Source organism: Palaemon carinicauda, chromosome 8, assembly GCF_036898095.1.
Source record: "Palaemon carinicauda isolate YSFRI2023 chromosome 8, ASM3689809v2, whole genome shotgun sequence".
Classification (NCBI taxonomy): Eukaryota; Metazoa; Arthropoda; class Malacostraca; order Decapoda; family Palaemonidae; genus Palaemon; species Palaemon carinicauda.
Genome location: NC_090732.1, coordinates 159,447,754 through 159,472,203, shown reverse-complemented (window position 1 = coordinate 159,472,203; position 24,450 = coordinate 159,447,754). Strand labels below are relative to the sequence as shown.

Here is a 24,450-nt window from a genome sequence, read left to right as displayed (position 1 = left end):
AAGGAGTTACAAGGATTTTGGATGTTTCAGACTTTCTAGTCTATATGCAGGGTCTCCATCTGCTCTTTGGTAGAGAAATTTAGTTTAAGCCTTTAGAGAGTTCTTATGATTTTGTTTAACTTATTCTTGAACTTGTTTACTGTGTTACTGTTTACTACATCCGCTGGAAGTCTATTCATAGTACATAGTACCTGTATTTGCTATTTTGTATGTAAAGAAATTACCACTTTGAGCGGCATTGTATCTTTTCAATTCTATTTTGTATCTGTTACATCTGGACTGATTTGTGCTAAGCGTGAATAGGTTGTTTTAAGCTACATTTGTTATTCCTTTAAAAATTTTATATGCCCCTATTAAGTGTTCCCTTAGTCGTCTTGTTTGTAGATCAAATAAGTTCAAAACGTTCCACCCTCCATCTATATCTAAATTGCCTTAGTGTTGAAACTAGTTTGGTGGCTGTAGTTTGTACTACATCCAGTCTATATATATCCTTCTGAATACTTGGAGCCCAGAATTGGACTCTATATTCTAGATGGATGCTGATAATAATACTGAGATTTTTTTTCTGGTCCAAACTTTCTATTTTATTACCCAGCAGTGAGTAATCTGATTGTGGGTTACTACAACTTATGTGCATGACTTGACATTTCCCACAGTTGAAAAGCATTTGCCATTATCTGGACCATTGTCTTACATCTTTTGAGTTTGCAGAATTTATGCCTAGTTTAGTATCATAGTATAATCGGTAAATTTGGCTATTCTACCAGTGAATCCTAAATTTATGACGTTAATGTAGATCAGAAATAGCAATGGGCCAAGGACAGAGCCTTGGCATACTCCACTTCTAACAGCTGCACACTCTGAAGCTTCTCTATTGATTTCAACTCTCTGTTTTCTGTTTGTTATCCAATCTTTGATTCATTCAGCTGGCTCGTCAATATCATCTAGTGCTCTAATTTTGACCATTAATTTTCCTTGGCGAACTTTGTCTAAAGCCTTTTGAAAATTTAGGTATATGATGACTATTGCCCTGCTCTTGTCATAAATGCTAAACATTTGGACAAATTCGTAAAGATTTGTCACACATGATCTCTTTTGTCTAAAACCATGTTGTAAGTCTTATCAGAAGATGGTTTTTCTCTGTATGTTCTATAGTACTATTGAATCTACTATTATTGATTAAAAAATTTGGCAAGGTACTGAAGTTAGATACATAGGTCTGTAGTTGCCAGGTTCTTCTTTTGGTCCCTTCTTGTAGATTGGAAGAACATTACTTAGTTTCCATCGTTGTGGTGCATTTCTTTCATTGTCTGTCTCTTCAGGACATTCTATAAAAGTGTGGGGTTATCCCTTCTTCCAGTTCTATAATTTGTCTTGGATGAATATCCTCTGGACCTGGTGCTTTAGTCTAACTGAGACCTTTTATTTTCTTTTTGCCATCATCCAGTATAAAAGTGATTCTGCTTAATGGTTGTGGCCCTTCGTATTTGATAGCTGGTTCAGGGAGGGTCGCTGATTCTTCCCTAGTGAATACAGTTGTGAAATATGCATTCATCAGTTTGGCTTTTCAAAATCATTTGTTATAAGATTGCCCTCCAAGTCTCTTAATGGGCTAATGTTGTTTTTGATTGGTTTTCTATTGTTTACATATACAAAAAATTCTTTTGGGTTTTCTTTTCTAGCTGAAGCCACTCTTTTCTTTTCATTGATCTTGGCCTTTCTAACTAGTTTATATACTTTTCGGCTTAACTTCTTGTGCTTGGATTTTTCATGGATTGAAGGCTGTGGACCCAATGACTTATGTTTCTTGTCTCTACTTCTTATTGCATTGGCCATTTCTTTGTTGAACCACTTAGGTTGTAGAGTTCCATTTGGTAAAATTTTTCGAACCGGTATACATTCAGCCCTTTTTTCGTTATATGTTAATACAAAGGAATCCCATTGTGCATTTATGTTCCCAGTTTTGTTTATTCTAAATTCTTGGTGTATTCCTTCAGTTTTATCCAGTTACAACTACAACTGTAGTCTAGCATTTTTATATTTTTCTTTTATTTTAGATAAGGAATATTTACCTGAAGCCTAACTATTTTGTGGTCACTGTTGCTAATATTTTCTTCTACTGAAACTCTGGATACTAAATTCCTTCTGTTAGCAAAATATCTAGTATGTTGTTTTTCCTAGTTGGTTTATCAACCCACTGATGGAGGAATTCATTGTTTACAAATTCTAGTAGCCTATGTCCCTCTGTATTTGATGTAGAATTCATAGTGTCCCATTGTACTGCTGTATTGAAGTCTCCCATAGGTGAGCTAGCTTATTGTTAACTTTTTGTCCAAGTTGTCTATGAAGTTCTTCGTCTTGTTCTTGTGTTTGATGTGGTGGTTTGTATATTACTAATATAGACATGTTTTTTCCTATGGTGTTAATATTTGTACCTTTTACTTCACATTCAGTTTCAAATTTAATTTTTATGGGGTTCAAGTTAGTTTCAACATAGAGCATTACCCCTCCACCTTTCTTGATAAGCCGATCCTTCTTGTAAAGTTTGAGACTTGGAATTTCGTAGTCTACGATAAAATCCTTTGTTTTTTCTTGAATTCAGATCTCTGTAATGCCTATGACATTTAGTTCCTCACTAGCTATCATTGCTCTGAAGTTTTCTATTCTGTTTCTAACTGAGCATTGAATTGTGCCTCTCTGAGGAAATTTTTTTTTTATCTTCCTCTGTGGCTTTACTAGTTTCCCTGATTTACTAGTGTTTTAGTTTTACTTTTATCTGTATTATCCAAGTTTTCAGCCAAATTTCCTCTTATTTGTGTTTGGAGGATTTTCTATGAGATGGGCTTGTTATCAATGGGAGTATACCCACAAGTCCCTCGACAATTTGGTTCTTGTCTATGTTAACGTGTAGATGAAAGGTAGAATGACTGGCTCCTCTCTTTCATCTTTGCTTCCCCTCTATTGAGGATGAAGCAGTTGTACTGGTACTCGCTGGATCTAATGATACTGGTAATACTTCTGAACTCCATTCTTTAGAATCTAAAGAAGTGACAGAAAATATACAACCCATTGATCATCATATATCAGGTATATCAATCCTGACTTCCCTCTGGGGGAAAGTATTCCACATTTGACTACATATCAATCTTCTTGTATAGGCCAGGCCTTTTCAGCCTATTCATCCCTATGATGAGCAGATAAAGGTGTAGCTGGAATTATATCCTTTGTGCATGGACAGGACCAGATACACTGACACTTCCAAGAAAGAAAAGGAACAATCTAGTTCAGTTCTAGGGGCCTTCCAACCCACCAATTAGGAAGTCTCCCTATTTTAAAAGACAGAAGGTTTGCATATGCATAGGATCAAGTAAATTTAAAAAGTAATTTGTAATTTTCCTAGCTATACAAACCCAAGACCTTTCCACCTCAACCACCCCTCTCAGTCCTGAGCTGTACGTCTAAAGTGAACGTTTTTTGACTGGTGAGTAGGCAGGGATAATCACCCAAGCTCACCACCTGTGTTAACTTCCTCACTAATGAAATCAATGGCTGTTCCAGCTCCGCTGAAGACATTTCCTTATTTTGTGTACTTATGTTTGTATAATTAGAAAAAAATACAAATTACTTTTAAAATCTTTTATTTTTCATGTTTGTATAATTAGAAAAAAATACAAATTACTTTTAAAATCTTTTATTTTTCAAAGTCCAAATATATGTTATGTTTTCTAGGGATTGAAGAGCCATGCTGTCACCATGTTTGAAGTGGGTAAAATGTTGGACGAGGGCTTGGATTCTCTCTTGACGGAACTCGACAAGATCCAAAGGTAGACAATTACAATGCTGATATCTCAAGTTTATCAATAAATACCTTTTTATTGAAGTTTTATTGCTTGGTAATACTGAAATATTGATTTCAGGGGCCTTATTTTCATCTTTATTTTATCCTTTAAGAATTTCATGTTTAGATTTTTAATTCATTAATAATATGCATATTTTGACAACTGTTCAGCCTCTAATTCTGTTTTGCTTCACTTGGCACCCTTTATTTGAAACCAAATCTTTTGTACCAGCATCTCTTTAAACTACATTATTTCAACAAATCTTCCATATGTATTATGCATAAGATTTCAGATGCTTTCTATGTCAGCAACAACTGGGGCATTTTAGATTTCAGAGGAAAATTATCTTTTTTATTATTATTTGGATTGAATATTTATAGTAAAACAAGTATTTTCATCTCGTCTAACCGTCATTATTTTATTACAGATCAGACTCAGAAGGTGAAGCTCAACGATATTTTGAACATGCATTAACTCTCCGCACTTCAGTTACATTCCTTCGTCACAATCGGGACTTGTGTGCACCTGGTCAGGAAGTTCCCCATGCCTTAGACTTGATTCGCTGGGAAAGCCTTAGTAACTTAGATCCTGCAACAACAGCAAGACTCTTGAAGAAAAATTACCAGTGAGTATTGGAGTGAAACAAAGTTTGTTCCTACGCATCATTCAAACCCCTATCCTTTAATTAGGGAGATTATTCCGAGCAAGCTGGAATCATTCTTTGAAATGGATGACGAGCAGTTATCTGATTAGAGAGGGTATGGAGCCAGAAGCCCCACCCTTACTTTGACCGTTAGGGTGTACAGTCAGCCCTCCTTATTCGTGGGGGCTAGGTAACAGAGATGCGTTGAAATCGAGAATCGGCGAACACTTGCTGCCCTAGGATAGGTCAACTCATAACTTACGAACTCCACTGACCATTACCTACCTGTGGTTGGCTAACCCACTTTACTGCACCATATTCTTTTCATATGCTTTCTATCATGGTATTTTAGTTCTTACTATTTTTAGATGTTGATTTACATTATCAATACAATTCCAGTACAAGGTAAGATGACTCAAAAGCCAAAAATCATCACCATGGCTCATAAAACTACTGTAGTTACCGTCACACCACACTTCGTACAAGTTTCAACAAATCACTTGTTTGTATCTAACGACACTCAATGATACTATAGAGTAAAAAAGTCACCAATAGTTGGTTGAAATACACCCAAAATTGAAAATAAAAGAAAAAATGCTTTATTGAATCAATTATCTTTTTAAAAGTCAGGATTTTTTTAGAATGGAAAATGTCTACTTAAGATTTCAAGTCAGCTAACGAAATTGAATGCTGTGCTTTAAAGTTTTGTTTACAGAAAGACAGTTTTAAGTACACAATCTATAGTTTTTTCAATGAAGGTACAAATATTTATCGTACCACAAGTAAAAAGAATAAGATAAAAGATAACTAAAAACCACTAAATGTTTACAAACTTTTACTGTATATAAAACTAACTCTCTCTCTCTCTCTCTCTCTCTCTCTCTCTCTCTCTCTCTTTTTTTTCTGATGATACTAAACTAGGCATAAATGCTGCAAACTCAGAACATGCAGAAGCCTTAAGAAAGGATGTAATGAAGCCAGGAGAATGGTCCAGAAAAAGGCAAATGCCATTTCAATTGAGGGAAATGCAAAGTCATGCACATAGGTTATAATAACCCACAATCAGATACTCACTGCTAGGTAAGGAAATAGAAAGTGTGGACCAGGAGGAATGTCTCGGTATTATTATCAGCAAGGATTTGGAGTTCACCAAACAGACCATAAAAGCTGAAAAAAAATAAAAACTAATAGGTTACATACAGAGACAATTCAAATATAGAAACAAAGATGCTATACTACAGCTGTACACATCACTAGTAAGACCCCATCTAGAATACGGAGACCTATTCTGGGCTCCAATTATTCAGAAGGATATAGATAGACTGGAAGCAGTACAAGCTAGGGTCACCAAACTAGTTCCAACACTAAGGCAATTTGGATATAGATGGAGGGTGGACCGTTTGAACTTATTTGATCTACAAACTCGACGACTAAAGACTAAAGGGACAGCTAATAGAGGCATTCAAAATTCTTTAGGGACAACAAATGTAGTTTAAAAGACAACAAATGTAGATTAAAACAATCTATTCATGCTTAGCCCAAATCACTAACAGATACAAACTGGAATTGAAAAGATACAACACCACTCAGTGTGGTAATTTCTTTATATACAAAATAGAAAATACATGGAATAGACTTCCAGCAGATGTAGTAATCAGTAACGGTAAATGAGTTCAAGAATAAGTTAGACAAGATCATAAGAGCTCTTTAAATGCTTAAAATAATCACTCTACCAATGAGCAAATGGAGTCTCTCTCTCTCTCTCTCTCTCTCTCTCTCTCCAATATGATCCAAGAAACTGGAGCAAGTCTGCGGAAAGCATCCAACACCCTTGTAACACACACATACACTCTCTCTCTCTCTCTCTCTCTCTCTCTCTCTCTCCTCTCTCTCTCTCTCTCTCTCTCTCTCTCTCTCTCTCTCCACCCAATATGATCCAAGAAACTGGAGCAAGTCTGCGGAAAGCATCCTCAAAATAATAGAAGAAATTCCAAAGAAGATCTAGGTGATAAAGAGACCTATAAAGAAAGTTTACATCAATCAGCACATTCCATTCAAGAACAACGAAAAGTTCAATATGGTGAATGTGCTGATTGATGCGTTGGGAAAAAGAATGCCAAAATTGTGCAATACATGTAAGATATGGTACAGTATTCTTAACCCGACAGGAATTTTAGACCACAATGTCATAGAATTAATAGTCCATTCCAAAGCTAGTGATCGCAGAATTAATAAACGCACAAAACGTTGGGAAGGATACGGAAAATATAATTCTTATGGTAAGAATATAAAATGGTCAGAAATAAATGAAGAACTGAACAAAGAATGAAAAAATGTGTTTGCAAGTAATAATATACAGGTAAATACGGACATACTGTACAAAATACTGGAGAAAATTTTTGAAAATATGTACCGTAAAAAACAAAACAATAAACAACAGACATGCATACCAAGAGACAGAAGGATCTTATTTCAGAAAATTAGAAAGTGGAAGAAAAATCTTGCAAAAGGAAAAATGTATGGAAAATGATGGAAATAAAAAGTAAGATAGAAAATGCAGAACAAAAGATTATACAATCGAAAGAAAATGAAAAAAGGGACTTAAAAGAAAGGACACTTCAAAATATAAAAAGAAACCCCAAAGTACTGTACTCCTATGCAGAAAAGATGAATAAAGGGAGATTAGAAATAAGCCCTCTAAGAATTGAAGGACGGTTAACGAATAAAAAAAAGGAAATATGCAACATATTAGCAGAAAAATATAAGAGTGAGTTCATACCAAGAATTGCAAATGAGAATAATGAAACAGAAATAAGAGAAGAAAATTTTGAATATCTAACGGATAAAGATATTAATGAAGCAGATATTGTCAAGGCTATAAGCGAAATTAAAAATGGATCGGCAGCCGGACCAGATGGAGTTCCAGCGATTTTGTTAAAAAAAAAACCACACATTATCGCGAAGCCGCTTGTAATACTGCTAAGACAAAGTGTAGATATGAGTGAGATATACTGTATGTTAAACATAAATTAGCTTATATAACCCCTATTTTCAAAAATGGATCAAGACTAGAGGCAAGCAATTATAGACCTGCTAGTCTAACATCACATATTATTTAAGTGTATGAGAGGGTAATAAAAAAGAAAATAATGAATCATTTGGTTAAGAATAATTTGTTTAGTATAGGTCAACACAGTTTTGTGCCCGGAAAAAGTACACAAACCCAACTGATAGCACACTATGAAAACATAAACAAAAATATGATAAATGAAAAGACACAGATGTGATCTATCTAGATTTTGCAAAAGCCTTTGACAAGGTAGACCATAATATATTAGAGAAAAAAAATGAGAAAGCATAATATTGTGGGAAAGATAGGAAAATGGTTTAAAAGAATTCCTGCAAAACAGAAAACAGATAGTGGTTGCAAATGATGAGAAATCAGATGAAGATCAGGTAATATCTGGCGTCCCACAGGGTACGGTATTAGCTGCACTGCTCTTTGTTATTATGATCTCAGATATAGACTGTGATGTTAAAAACTCTGTAGTGAGAAGTTTCGCCGATGACACAAGAATAAGTAGAGAAATTACTTGCGATGAAGATAGGAACTCACTACAAAGAGATCTAAACAAAATATATGAATGGGCGGAGATAAATAGGATGGTATTTAACTCTGATAAATTTGAATCAATAGATTATGGAAACAGAGAAGGAATGGTATATGCATACAAGGGACCTAATAACGAGACAATTACAAACAAGGAAGCAATAAAAGAACTTGGTGTAATGTTAAATAGGAATATGTTGTTCAACGACTAAATAGCAACACTGTTGGCTAAATGTAAAGCAAAAATGGGAATGTTATTCAGACACTTTAAAACAAGAAAAGCTGAACACATGATTATGCTTTACAAAACTTATGTACGTAGTTAACTTGTATGTTGATGGAGTGGTGAGAGAGGTGAATGCTCGAGTGCTTGGACGAGGATTAAAACTTGTAGGCGAGAATGATCATGAATGGGAGGTAAATCAGTTGTTGTTTGCAGATGATACTGTACTGGTAGCAGACGCAGAAGAGAAGCTTGACCGACTAGTGACAGAATTTGGAAGGGTGTGTGAGAGAAGGAAGTTGAGAGTTAATGTGGGTAAGAGTAAGGTTATGAGATGTACGAGAAGGGAAGGTGGTCAAGGTTGAATGTCATGTTGAATGGAGAGTTACTTGACGAGGTGGATCAGTTTAAGTACTTGGGGTCTGTTGTTGCAGCAAATGGTGGAGTGGAAGCAGATGTATGTCAGAGAGTGAATGAAGGTTGCAAAGTGTTGGGGACAGTTAAGGGAGTAGTAAAAAATAGAGGGTTGGGCATGAATGTAAAGAGGGTTCTATATGAGAAAGTGATTGTACCAACTGTGATGTATGGATCGGAGTTGTGGGGAATGAAAGTGATGGAGAGACAGAAATTGAATGTGTTTGAGATGAAGTGTCCAAGGAGTATGGCTGGTGTATCTCGAGTAGATAGGGTTAGGAACGAAGTGGTGAGGGTGAGAACGGGTGTAAGAAATGAGTTAGCAGCTAGAGTGGATATGAATGTGTTGAGGTGGTTTGGCCATGTTGAGAGAATGGAAAATGGTTGTCTGCTAAAGAAGGTGATGAATGCAAGAGTTGATGGGAGAAGTACGAGAGGAAGGCCAAGGTTTGGGTGGATGGATGGAGTGAAGGAAGCTCTGGGTGATAGGAGGATAGATGTGAGAGAGGCAAGAGAGCGTGTTAGAAATAGGAATGAATGGCATGCGATGTGACGCAGTTCTGGTAGGCCCTGCTGCTGCCTCCGATGCCTTAGATGACCGCGGAGGTAGCAGCAGTAGGGGATTCAGCATTATGAAGCTTCATCTGTGGTGGATAATGTGGGATGGTGGGCTGTGACACCCTAGCAGTACCAGCTGAATTCGGTTGAGTCCCTTGTTAGGCTTGGAGGAACGTAGAGAGTAGAGGTCCCCTTTTTGTTTTTGATTCTTTGTTGATGTCGGCTACCCCCCAAAATTGGGGGAAGTGCCTGGGTATATGTATGTATGTATGTATTTCTTAATGGAAAAAATAAATTCCTTATTAAAATAAATCCCTGTAAACATAGTGTAAGATAAGAACTAGAAATGTCCTGCCATAATTTTCAGTCCCCCACAGTCTTTTAATTATTAATAACAATGATGTCAGAAGAGGAATTAAGGTTCACTATGGTTGACAGCTTTGAGTGATTTATGAGGAAAGGATCATATAGTCAGATGTTTGCTTAAAGTGCTCAACACTACACTTATAGCACACAGTATCAAAGCTTGAGATAATTATATTTGAACAAATTTCATGTTGCCCAATGGTAATTTTAAAAAGATAATTTAAGAAAAAAAAGATTCTTCAACAAAAAATGAAGTTAATGATAATTCTATATCAATTCTTAATTTCCTTATTTTTCTTCATTGGAATAACATATCTTCTAATAGAAAGTTATTCAAGCATACATAATAACATTAAAATAATCCAGCTTCAAAACCTTTACATTTTTTCAGAGAGAGCGAAAGAGGAAAAATCTCTCAACTCTACAGTAATGCTTATATATTTCATCAATATTATATATCATATACTGTATATCAAATATTACACAAACATAATGTATGTATAAAAGTTTTTCGATAATTTTTATTACTGTATTAGAATCACTATACTGTACTAAGGGTTTATCAGTGAATAGTTTACATGTGTTAGCTTTAAAGTTGAGCTGTTCTGCTTTGTGCAGTTAGTTTGAAAACCCATCCCCCGAGAGTAATTATCTTGAAAGTACGAGTATGTTATTTCTTTTTTAATATTCTATGTGGTTTTCTGTATTACTAATGACCGAATTTGCAAAGATCGAACCCGTGATTAAGGAGGAACAGCTATACAGATTTACTTACAGTGCTTGCCAAAACTGTGGATACTTTTTCTTATAGTGTATGGTTGTTGGTAATGCTTAGGGAAGGGCGGACGCTGCTAATGCTTCATGGTGAAGTTGGCTATTGGTCTGCACTCCCGCTGCTTCGTTCAGGTGGCATGTCTGTTTGCAGGCAAACCTTGCTCCAAATGTCGATCTTGGCCTCCAATGCAGTGGTAGGTGTATGCCTGGAAGGGAAGAAGCTTGCTAGGTATTCATCAGAGTTAGTTTCGGCAACGCTAAAGAAGACGTCATCAAAGACTGCTGCCGCCACTCTCTCCTCAACGTGGTGTGACTGCTGCTGCTACGGCTGCACTTACGCCCCTAGGTCAGTCCCCTATGAGTACGCTATAGGTGTCAGGAGAGCACGGATTGACATTGGCACCCTTTAAAGGCTTCATTGGTGAGCGGAACCTCAAGTGTTTGTCGTACCCCTTCTCAGGCTGAAGATCTTCATGTATGACTGTGCAGACTGTTGATGATGGTTTATCCTAAGGAAGGCATGGGCTTCCCTAAGTTTGGAGGGAGTTGACAGCTAAGGCTACATATTCCCCGGTACCCCTTGGGTGATGCCAGTGGCACAAGGCGTGGTGGTTCCCTGTGTTAGGGAATCTGATGGTCGCTAAGTATGGTTTGTTTGCCCCTGGCCCAGGTGGCAAGGTGCCTCCCTTGGGCCCAATAAGGGGACACGGTCTTTTTATCCCACACCCTCTCCAGTCATATGACTACTCGGTACCCATTTCAATGATCAATTCCAGCTTGCGCCAAAGTAATCTCTCTTATTAAAGGACTCAGGTTTGTATGGATAAGAGAAATACAAATTGTTTTTAAAATTTGTTATTTCTGGGACATTTTAAGTGTTATTATAGCAAGGCCTGAAGTCTAGCAATAAGATTTCTGTTAATTCTGTAAAATTTATGTGAATATTTATAAGGAATAAGCATAAAAGGCAATTAATTTTATAAAACATGCTTTCACAGAGCATAATACCCCTGCAAAAGAAAATCAATACCAAGAGAGAAATAATTAATTAATAAGAAAACAAAGATAAATCAACGAACAATAGTACTAGCATGTATAAAAAAAACCCTTTTAAGGTAGAAAAATAAATGCAAAATAGTAAACTAACAATGCTTTGTGTATTAAAACTCCACTTCTTGAACTTATTTAGCTTGAACATTAACTTTCAATGAAGGAGTTTTGAGTCCAGCAGGAAGAAACCAAAGAAAATGATGTCAAATGAAAGGCTGAAAGTTTAATAGCCGTTGACTTGAATTGTTATCCTGATTAGGTTGTTTAACATACTGTAATGATAAATTAAGTTTTCTTCAAGTTCATGTGCATATTGTATACCATCATTTAACCATATAGATTCCATTTTTATGTTTTTAATCATAAGTCCCTAATGCTTTTCGTCTTTCAAGGGGATCATTTACTTATCTTACTTTTCCTGTTAAACGGTTTTCTTACACTTTACGAAGTTCATTTAGCAGTTTTATAGTCTTATATAATTCTTTAACTTCATTTCTCACCCTTCTCTTTAATGGAGGGACATTTTTCCTTCTAGTCATTCCTCTGGAGTATATCTCTTGTCTAGCTGTACCCTTTATTATTAAGAAAAAATGTTAGTTGACATTTTGTTGATATTCTCACAGGTTTTTGGTATCTATGGCCCCATTGAGCTATGAAATTTCAGCAATTGATGGTGAAACTCCTCCTCACTTTGGCCCAGCCATCCCTGAAGTAAATTCAACATGGTTTAAGTTGTTCCTGTATCATGTAACTGGGTCAGGACCTCCTTCTTTGCTTTTGCCGAAAGGTACTGTATATATTGTAATATATGATTGTTCCTTTGTGTATACAAACCTTTCGTCCTTTAAACAGGGAAATATTTTCAGAGTGAGCAGGATCAGACATTCATTAATGAGGTTGTTAATGACAGGTGGTCTGCGCTAGCCAATAGCCCTGCCTCTCCGCCTGTCGGAAGATCAGCACTTTGGTTTTCAGTGGCAATGAGTATGAACGTAGTGTTGTGTCCTTGAGCAAACTTTACTTTTCAAAATTCTGTAAAGAAACTTATGATGAACTGTGTTATTACCAGGATTGACTATTGCAACTCTATCTATTACAATTTACCAAAAGTGCAACTTAAGAAATTACAGAACATAATAAACAGAGGAGCAAGACTGATAAAAGGTGTCCCACCTAGAGAAAGTATCACCCCTATACTAATCGATTTACACTGGCTGCCGATTAAAGCGAAAATTAAATTTAAAATATGTACAATAATCCACCAAGTTATCAGAACCGGTCGTCCAAAATAATTAAGAGAATTGCTACATATTGCGCTGCCAACAAATTATGTCGACATGAGAATAGTTACAGATGGCTTCAAATGGTTAGAACCTAGATATATGTCTACTTCAGGCTCTAGAGCCTTTAAATATGCGGACCCGAGACTATATGATAAGCTCCCACGAAACATTTGAATGATTGAAGACATTAAGGCTTTCAAGAGGAAACTGAAGACTTTCTTATTCAAAAAATCTTACAACAGTGACAATTTCACAGTAAATGAACAATACGTGATCTGAAACGATAAATACTCTGAACGAACAAGGTAAAACGACAGTGGAGGTCCTGTAGAGAGAGGGGTTCTCCTGCTGTATGGGACCGGGAAAGCACCCATCAAAGTAAGTAAGTAAGTAAGAAAGTGATTGCTGGCTGTTGATTGCTTTTGTAATTGATGTGAAGGGAGAGATTTGCACTTGCTGGCAAAAGGGTTGACATTGCAACAAATTTATATTTAACCCAGCAGTAGATCCACACTCGCTGTTCTTCTTACAGGGGACATGGTTGTTTCCAATCATCTCTGTGTGCCGTGCATAGGTCGTGGACTCCTGTGCAGAGGCAGGCATATGCCTTGAGGGTGAGGAAGAAAACTAACCCTTCTCTGGTGTTTGTCTTGGCTAAGCCCAAGATGATACTGAAGAAGTATTTTGCTTCTTCGGTCTTCTCATTGAATGTGTCTACTACCATCACCCTTGGCTCAGTCCTTAGGAAATACGCCTCCGGAGCGAGGAAACCTCAAAGTTACATTGGCGGTCTTTTTAGGTTCTAGTGACATGTGGGGTGCCCCACACTGCATTGGAGGCTTTGACATTTCTGTGTAGACAGCTGATAAGGAGTTTGACTTAAGGAAGGCTTGGGCTTCCTTAGGTCTTTCAGGTAGGCACTCTATGACCTTGTTGAGGGAGCTGGTAGTTAACATTACTTCTCACCTCGGTATTCCCAGTGCCAATGTCTCCCGTGGAGATTTCTAAGAGAGTTAAGGTGCCAGCTATGACCAGAGCTCATGAAGCCAGGGGTATAGACCTCACACTAGCCTTCAAGAGGAATTTTTCAGTTGGTCAGGTGTTGAATGCTGGGGTTTGGAAATGCCAGACCTACTTCACAGCCTTTTATCTTCAGGAGTATACCCACAGTTCCCTGGACACCTTTGTGCTTGGTCCTGTGGTAGTTTCTCAAGTAGTTGTGTAGCCAGCCCCGCTCTGACATGGAATAAGAAACACCTTGTCTATGGTAACATATAGATGTAAGTTTTGAAAAAGAGGTACCATGACTGGCACTTCTTCATTTTTCTGTCCACTCTCTTTGGGACGAAGCTGTCTAAAACATTTCACGCTGGATCTGACTTGATGCTGGTGGGTTATACTTCTGAGATCCTTCCTTTAATTCTAAAGGAGTATCTCCCTCATTCTTCTTAACGAGGGAGAAGATAGTGAAATACATACCAACCCATTGATTATCATACGCCAGACATATTCTGCACTGCTATCCCCTTTAGGTAAAGGGATTCTTCAGTTGATAATATACAGTTCATCTTAGATAGGGAGGCCCTGATAGTCTTCTCATCCCTTTGAGAGATATAGAAGGTTGCTGGAGTCATCTCCTTTGCTTACTTATGGCAGGACTTCCCAAAGTTTTTTTACTTGGCGACCCATAAAACTCATTTCAAACATTTTGCGACCCTTCCCGGAAAAAAATATTTTCCTCAGTTGCTTATAGATTTTATCTATCTATTTATATTTTTGCTTTCACACATACATACATATACCAAAGGCACTTCCCCCAATTTTGGGGGGTAGCCGACAACAACAAGAAACAAAACAGAAAAGGGGACCTCTACTCTCTACGTTCCTCCAGCCTAACCAGGGACTCAGCCGAGTTCAGCTGGTACTGCTAGGGTGCCACAGCCCAACCTCCCACATTTCCACCACAGATGAAGCTTCATACTGCTGAGTCCCCTACTGCTGCTACCTCCGCGGTCATCTAAGGCACCGGAGGAAGCAGCAGGGCCTACTGGAACTGCGTCACAATCGCTCGCCATTCATTCCTATTTCTAGCACGCTCTCTTGCCTCTCTCACATCTATCCTCCTATCACCCAGAGCTTTCTTCACACCATCCATCCACCCAAACCTTGGCCTTCCTCTTGTACTTCTCCCATCAACTCTTGCATTCATCACCTTCTTTAGCAGACAGCCATTTTCCATTCTCTCAACATGGCCAAACCACCTCAACACATTCATATCCACTCTAGCCGCTAACTCATTTCTTACACCCGTTCTCACCCTCACCACTTCGTTCCTAACCCTATCTACTCGAGATACACCAGCCATACTCCTCAGACACTTCATCTCAAACACATTCAATTTCTGTCTCTCCATCACTTTCATTCCCCACAACTCCGATCCATACATCACAGTTGGTACAATCACTTTCTCATATAGAACTCTCTTTACATTCATGCCCAATCCTCTATTTTTTACTACTCCCTTAACTGCCCCCAACACTTTGCAACCTTCATTCACTCTCTGACGTACATCTGCTTCCACTCCACCATTTGCTGCAACAACAGACCCCAAGTACTTAAACTGATCCACCTCCTCAAGTAACTCTCCATTCAACATGACATTCAACCTTGCACCACCTTCCCTTCTCGTACATCTCATAACCTTACTCTTACCCACATTAACTCTCAACTTCCTTCTCTCACACACCCTTCCAAATTCTGTCACTAGTCGGTCAAGCTTCTCTTCTGTGTCTGCTACCAGTACAGTATCATCCGCAAACAACAACTGATTTACCTCCCATTCATGATCATTCTCGCCTACCAGTTTTAATCCTCGTCCAAGCACTCTAGCATTCACCTCTCTCACCACTCCATCAACATACAAGTTAAACAACCACGGCGACATCACACATCCCTGTCTCAGCCCCACTCTCCCCGGAAACCAATCGCTCACCTCATTTCCTATTCTAACACATGCTTTACTACCTGTGTAGAAACTTTTCACTGCTTGCAACAACCTTCCACCAACTCCATATAACCTCATCACATTCCACATTGCTGCCCTATCAACTCTATCATATGCTTTCTCCAGATCCATAAACGCAACATACACCTCCTTACCTTTTGCTAAATATTTCTCACATATCTGCCTAACTGTAAAAATCTGATTCATACAACCCCTACCTCTTCTAAAACCACCCTGTACTTCCAAGATTGCATTCTCTGTTTTATCCTTAATCCTATTAATCAGTATTCTACCATACACTTTTCCAACTACACTCAACAAACTAATACCTCTTGAATTACAACACTCATGCACATCTCCCTTACCCTTATATAGTGGTACAATACATGCCCAGACCCAATCTACTGGTACCATTGACAACACAAAACACACATTAAACAATCTAACCAACCATTCAAGTACAGTCACACCCCCTTCCTTCAACATCTCAGCTTTCACACCATCCATACCCGATGCTTTTCCTACTCTCGTTTCATCTAGTGCTCTCCTCACTTCCTCTATTGTAATCTCTCTCTCATTCTCATCTCCCATCACTGGCACCTCAACACCTGGAACCGCAATTATATCTGCCTCCCTATCATCCTCAACATTCAGCAAACTTTCAAAATATTCCGCCCACCTTTTCCTTGCCTCCTCTCCTTTTAACAACCTTCCATTTCCATCTTTCACTGTCTCTTCAATTCTTGCGCCGGCCTTCCTTACTCTCTTCACTTCTTTCCAAAACTTTTTCTTATTCTCTTCATATGACTGACCCAGTCCCTGACCCCACCTCAGGTCAGCTGCCCTCTTTGCCTCACGTACCTTGCGCTTTACTTCCACCTTTTGCTCTCTATATTTTTCATACTTCTCTATACTATTACTCTGCAGCCATTCTTCAAAAGCCCTCTTTTTCTCTTCCACTTTTACCTTCACTCCTTCATTCCACCATTCACTGCCCTTCCTCATGCTGCCTCCAGCAACCTTCTTGCCACATACATCACTTGCAATCCCAACAAAATTTTCTTTTGCTAACTTCCACTCCTCCTCTAAATTACCAGTTTCTCTTACTCTCACCTCGTCATATGCCATTTTCAACCTTTACTGATATTTACTTTTTACCCCCGGTTTTATTAGCTCTTCAACCCTCACTAGCTCCCTTTTACATCCACCTACTCTATTCCCCCACTCTTTTGCTACAACTAATTTTCCTTCCACCAAAAAATGATCAGACATACCGTTAGCCATACCCCTAAACACGTGCACGTCTTTCAATCTTCCAAACATTCTTTTAGTTATCAACACATAATCCATTAATGCCCTTTCTACTACTCTTCCATTTGCCACTCTTACCCATGTATACTTATTTTTATCTTTCTTTTTAAAAAAGCTAGCACTTATTACCATCTCTTGTTCAACACACATATCTACCAGTCTCTCACCACTCTCATTTTCACCTGGTACGCCATATTTCCCAATGACACCTTCTACCTCTCCAGCACCCACTCTAGCATTTAAGTCACCCATAACAACTACATAATTCCTTCTACCCAGTCCTTCTACACACCTAGTTAATTCATTCCAGAACTCATTCCGCTCTTCTTCACTTTTCTCACTACCTGGCCCATACGCACTGACAAACGCCCAACATTCCCTACCCAACCTAACCCTTACCCACATTAACCTAGATGATATCTCCTTCCATTCCACTACTTTACCTGTCATCCATTCACTCAGCAATAAAGCCACACCCTCTCTCGCTCTTCCCCTTTCAATCCCAGACACTCTACCAGACATTTCACCAAACATCACTTCACCCTTTCCTTTCATCTTTGTCTCACACAAGGCCAATACATCCATCCTTCTACTTGTAAACATACTTCCAATCTCACATCTTTTACTCTCTATCGTACTACATCCACGCACATTCAAACACCCCAAAACTAGAGTGCGGGGAGCAGTCACTCTCCCCCCAGCTCCATCTCTTTGCTTTCACACCTGCACACAAATCAAATAAATATGTGGATAACCTAAACACATATACACCTTACACCATATTCCATACATGCATGCACACACACATATTTATAGTATATATGCAGACAGTCCTTAAGGTACGAACATACGATTTATGAAGTTTCAGATTTACGAACGCTAACCCCTGCAAGTGAAAAATATGTTTGTAAACTCTGTAGAGATATAATTTTGAAATTAGCATCACTTCCGACTGGGTTCCGATGCCACCCCAGCCACCGAGGACGTTCAGCACCAACCCGCTTTATTCAAAATTGTGTTTGTCATTGTGATCATTATAACTGTTTCTGTGTTATACTTCCATGGTAATTTTGCCTTACTTTCGTAAATTACAATAACATTAACTATGGCTGATAAGCAGATTGCTAGTGTTATTGGAATGAAGCACAAGATTACTGGTGATAATAGCAGTAGTGTAAAGAAATGGCAAACCAGTTCAGTGGAAATGAAAGTAGTCATTATCAAGAAACTAGATAGTGGTGAGAAGATGGCCAATATTGCGCTTCCATATCAAGTAAATTATTCAACAATCGGGACACTTTGTAAGACAACCCAGAGGTATCTGGTGACTGGGAATTATCCCAGGTGTCGGCTAACTCGTATCCCTTCATCATATCTACATCTCCGCATGAAAATGTATGTTACAGTATTTTATTATTTTCTTTATCTAATATTTAGGTTAAAATACGCTACTATATATATATAGCTGCATTGTGTAATATAGATATATGAGAGAGAAAAAGAGATGGACTGGGAGCGTATGAGCGCACAGTATGTAGATATACATGTACGCAATATTTTATGATGAATAGTCTTTTCGTATGTGCATTAAAGTAAACCATTTCATATTCTAAATCAAGTTTATTTACAGTGTTGTAGTGTATACTTTATCCACGTGTACATTAGAGTACTAATTTTCAAACTAATATTTCAGTATTGTACACTACAGGATCAGAAATGGATCACATCTCCATTTATGATGTCATAGTGTACAATGTAATATATAGTAGGGTATTTTATTATTTACTTTACCTAATATTTACAGTAAAATGTACTGTACTACATATTTGATTGCACTGAGCTTGTTTTTTGTAATGTAGATGATTGGGTACAAAAAAGAGAGGCAGTCATGCCTCAGATCAGCTAATTACATCATTTGGGACGATCAAACACACTATCATAATAATAGTCTTTTCTTATGTACAATAAAGTAAATCATTTCATACTGTGAATCATATTTATCAACTGCGTTGTAATTTATACTTTACCCAGCAGTACATTACAGTGCTAATTTACAAACAAATTTTTCAGTACAGTATTGTACACTAATGCATAAAAAATGGTTTTGAAATGTAAATTACAGTATTTTATTGTTTACTTTACCTAATATTTGCTGTAAAATATACTGTAGTATATATCTGACTGCACAGTGTGTGTTGTGTAATGTAGGTACATGAGAGAGTGTGTGTGTGTGTGTGTGTGTGTGTGTGTGTGTGTGTGTGTGTGTGTGTGTGTGTGTGTGTGTGGTGCCTCAGCTGATTAGCTTATTAGGTTGGTCAATGAACCAAAACAATAAAAATGGCGACCATCAACCTACTCCTTTGGTCCAAACTACAACAATTGAAATAATCTAGTAAACTAACCATCTGCATTTTATTTAACTCTACCAAAAGTATTCATGAAGTAGATAAATACGATAAGTTTTTAGCATAAAATTGGTTAATAAAACTATAAGATAACCTGTACATTCATTTAAAACGTAAACACTACTAGTAATTACACAAACGTAGTGTGTCCGTACGGCTACTTGTACGTTCCTTATAATAACATACTTTACATTATTATATACAGTAATTTAAGGTAATAAAGTAAGTCAAACAATCTGATATTGATTTTATATTAAAGGGAACTATTTGTTAACCTCTGAAAATTGTAGGTATCTGAGTTAGTCTATGGATACCATAGGCCAAGATTTAACCCTAGGAGTACTTTTACAGAAATTATTTACGAACAATTCATGCTACGAACGGTCTCTCAGTTCCCATTATGAGCGTTGGTTGGGGACTGTCTGTATATGTATATTTATATGTACTCTATGTATTACCCACCCCTAGTTAGTGTAGGGGGAGTGGGGAGTAGAGCCCCCCCCTCCCTCTGCTCTTGCTCTCCTCTCAAAACTTTTTAACCCTTTTACCCCTAAACTATTTTGAACTTTCCAACCCTTAACCCCCAGGTATTTTCTTTTTCAAGCACATTTTGCAATATATTTTTTTTAAATTGCACTAACAACTTAATTTTCATCATAGAGAGGTCAGGTTGGTCTCATTATTTTGGAAAATGCCTGAAGTTTCTCATAAAGTTATCAAAAATATGCAAAAAAATGTAAATAGTTTTTTGCAAGGACGTACCGGTACGTCCATGGGGGTAAAGGGATGAGTTTTGTGAAACGTACCAGTGCGTCCATTGGGGGTAAAAGGGTTAAGTGGCTAACGATTAAAAGAAACTGGCCTAAAAGTTTAAAAATCCTTTTTTCTTTTCAGATTGTGACCCCGGACTTACCTTAGATGCGGACTCCATCACTTCCCTTGGTGAAGCAATGGTGGCCACCACTGAGGGAGTCTCTTTTATTGCTGCTTCCTTGGGGCTTTCAGGTCTCCCTGCTAAGGAGTGGTTTCTGAGGGTGCTACAGTTGGCTGCCGGACTCTCTGCTTCAGCTCACCTTCATTTCTGCAGTTCTGGCGTATGAATGAGAGCAGTGACACACTGGTTCCCTTCAAGCTTTCTAGTCGAGGAAATTCCTTTTGGGTGAACCCAGCCTTGACTACCTTTCACAGGCAGCTCTCAATGCCGACCTTCAACTTGAGCTCACCTCATTGACAGGTAGCAAAGTGTACTGCTCGGAGGTTAACCTCCCGTGCTGGCCAAATTTCCCTTCCGAAGGAGAGCTAACCTCCATTAGCCACTGTTCAGAAATCTTCCTGCTTGCGGGGAGAGCTTCCGACAGCGATCACAGTTGTTGGTCGCCTTTCCTGGCTATTGAAGAGACGGCCTTCACCTGAGTGGTTCCCCCCCAGACCGTCGTACCCTCGGTACAATAACGAATCTCGTGAGCAATTTCCCCTCGTGGATTTTTCCACAGATGGTGAGTCGCTGCCTCTTTCATCGATGTGTCTCAAAGGTTATAACTCTTTGGGGTTATGGCCTACATCGTGTTCATTGGGTACAACTAAGCTCTTTGAGCCTTCTGAGGCCAGGCCCTTCCAGACATGCACCTCATGGTTTCAACATCTTACGACGAAGGAACCGCTGTTCTTCAAGTTCAGCACACCCTTTTCATATCCTTGTAAGAGGAGGACATAAGGCTACTCGCCAACTCCCTGTTGGGATAAGACGAGCATGAGTACTTGTAAAGACCGTCTTGCAGAGAAGTCATGCACATTGTTGCGCACCTATAAGGCGAGCTCTTCTGCTTGACAAAGGTCTGTGAACAACGCAGGTTGCTCACCATAGTACCCATTGCAAGTTGGAGAGTCCCTGCTTGTCGATGTGCAGATCTTCAACTTACTGTTGCCTCAAGTGCGCACTACTTTGGTAACATGCACTTACAGTACTCACATTACCTGTACTCATCCTTACAGTTGAGAATCAATACTCTTCTCGCCAGCGCTCCCCAGCGTTCGTCGGCGCTTGCTAACTCTGGCCGGCGCTCCCTAGCATTCGCTAACACTCGCCAGCAAACGCTCATTGACGATGACTGGGGATCTTTGCGTACCGGGCCAACAAATCCTTACATGCGAGACCATGTTTCTTCATGGGAAGAGAGCCCACCTGACACTAAGCATAACGAGGTGTGCAGACAAAGTCTCCTCCCTGAAGAGGTCTATAACTACAGGCGTTCGCTAACACCCCCATGATAAATGGCTGATAGAAATTCCTTCAGTTGCACATATGCACTCAGCAAAAACAAAACCCTTGTGTTCTTACAGAAAATAGGGATGCCTGCCGACCACTTGCAGCCACCGCATCCACCATTATACCCCAGGGCACAAGTGTCGTTAGACAGAATACTGCAAGGTTATTGCTGAAGATATGATTGCTTGTTTACCTTTTACAGCAGCCACTAGTCTCCGTTATTCGGAAGATGCCAAGTCTTGTGAAACTTAATCCTTCCGGGTTACTAGCTCGGGCTTCTCTTCCTTATGGATGGAGAGCTCTTCGGAACATTCACATGGTGTTGGCCTCCGACCTCTTGTAATCTTTCATCACCCCATCACGCCTTCAGAGCACAACAGGTCAGTGAGACATACCCTTGCAAGGTTATTTTCACAAGCCTCTAGTCCCGAGGGGATAGAATCAGCTTCTGCGGAGGTTTACGAACAATAACAAGGCCGGTGGGCAAACATTTAATACCGACATAGATCTGATCACTTAGCTACATGCATGTACTTTTCGTGAGCCCAAACACTCACGAACATGTTAAAAATGCTACTGCTAGCCGACGATCAATTTCTTTGGGCAACAATGTTCCTCTTCGTTGAACAAACATCATTTCCGCAAGCAACTCTACGGGCTCCGTGAGGGTGCAATTACATGAGCACGTGTTCACAATAATCAGGCTCGTTTGAGACACCTGGAGGCAAAGATGTTACGATTGCATACAACCGGATAAGGGCAAGTGAGCTATTAATGCTAACAAAGGTAGTTCATTTTGTCAGTCACACGCGTTACTCTCACAGTCGGATGCACAATCATGAGAGATAACAAGGATTACATACCATCATATAATTGGAACCCCTTTCTAATAAATTATTAGATCTCTTTCTAATTTAGTGGTTATATTCCTTGGGGAAAGTCAGGTTATGCTTGACCCTCCTACCTTCCCATAACCAGACATAGGTAGTCTTATCTTCAAGTAAGCTCTTGCTTCATTTCAAGCAGTTCCTCCCTAACATTCGGATCAGCCGTCTAAGTACTGATCACCGCTTTGGGGACACACCCTCACTCAACCTGTTCGTCCTGCTTCGGTAGTGGGCAAGAGCGCACTGGTTCGTGATGGTCATTAGAGCATATGTACCTCCTTATGGAGAACTGGTATACAGTACCTAGGAATGAAGGTAGATTTCAGACTAGGCAAAGTCTTTCCGTTCAAAGAAAGAATCGAGAGGACGTAACAGGCAGCGCACCCGTTTTCTGTCGCAGGCCTCTTTGCCAGCACAGCAGTGGCAAAGGCAGCCTGGGAACCGTGCCACCTTAGTACCCAACAGCCGCCTGTGCATTCGCTCTCTACAGTGGCAGCGGAAGATCTCTTGGTCTCAGCATTTAGACGCTTCGAACATCATGGTGCCAGTAGGGTCAGAGCAAAAGAGAGATTTGAGCTGGTGGGTGTTAGACACCAATGTGCTCAGGGAGTAGATCTGTCTCCTCCCCCTTAATTAATGCTCTTTACAGATGGTACAAAAGAAGGGGAGGTTTACCTGTTACACTACATTGCCTCCAGGCTCTGGTCCGAGTCCAACCAACAGTGCCACATAAAACCTCCTGGAAATGAGGGTAACATTCCTACTCAAGCAATTCTGTCAGCTTTGTTCAGGGCACTCCGTGGTGTGGGTAAAGCGACAATACCACAGCAGTGGTGTACATAAACATTCAAGGAGGTACTTTTCACTGTCCATCTACCATCTAGCTGTAGGAATCCAGAGATTGACAGAGGACAAGTCTGTAGTCCCATCAATCTATTTCATCCTGGGCAGGAAGAATGTGGTGGCGTACAATCTGAGCGGGAAAACTCAGATTGTAGGCTCCGAATGGTCTATGAACAACAGATGGCCAACAAAGTTTTCACTATGTGAGATCGCCATCTGCCTAGTAAGGAGAGTTTTTAACAAGGTAAGGGCATCACAAAATCTTATGATTACCCGAATAGCGCTGTTGTGACAACATGCAGAAGGATTCACAGATATTCTGCATCTGATCAGAGAGGCACTGAGGGAGCTCCCACCACTTTGTGATCTACTCAGACAACCACACTTGAAGATCTTCCACCAAGCGATAACCATGACATCACATCTGGAGGTTCTCCAGCAACTCCTCACAGCACGATGCTTATCGCAACCAATTGCAAGGAGGATGGCAGGAGACCTCCATGAGTCATCTTTCACCTTATATCAGGCGAAGTGGTCTGTCTTTTGTGGTTGGTGTCATGAACTAGCTATCGCTCCCCTTAGTGTCACTATCCCATCGATAGTGAAGTTTTTGTTGTACATCAGGGAGGGAAAAACTGCTCATTCTCAGCGGTGAAAGGCTGCTGCTCAACTGTGAGCCTGTCTTATATATTGAGCATAGTTAACATTTCCTCCTCGGAGGAATGGCCTCTCCTCATGCGAAGTTTCGAGCACACTTGCTGTTAGTCAGGAGTCAGACCTATGCCTTGGAATGTAATTCACGTACTGCATTCTCTGAAAGGAGTGCTTTTCAAACCGTGTAGTTGGTCATCAGACTGTGACTTGACCTTGAAGACGGTTTTCCTGGTAGCCCTGGCCTTTGTAAAGAGAGTGAGCAAGCTACATGATCTGTCTTGCAACATCGCCCTTTCAGGGTTATGGCGACGAGTTACACT

The 24,450-nt window shown here is 39.4% G+C and overlaps 1 protein-coding gene across 2 annotated transcripts in view; it reads left to right on the top strand.

Annotated features, from left to right (window-relative positions):
• The window catches only part of LOC137646058 (protein FAM91A1-like), a 196,559-nt gene that overhangs the window by 107,221 nt on the left and 64,888 nt on the right, over positions 1-24,450 (top strand). For both annotated transcript variants that reach the window (XM_068379212.1, XM_068379213.1), the window contains 3 exons: positions 3,730-3,824; positions 4,267-4,464; positions 12,101-12,264. In XM_068379212.1, coding sequence (XP_068235313.1) covers positions 3,730-3,824; positions 4,267-4,464; positions 12,101-12,264 — 457 coding nt within the window. The remainder of the gene's footprint in view (positions 1-3,729; positions 3,825-4,266; positions 4,465-12,100; positions 12,265-24,450) is intronic.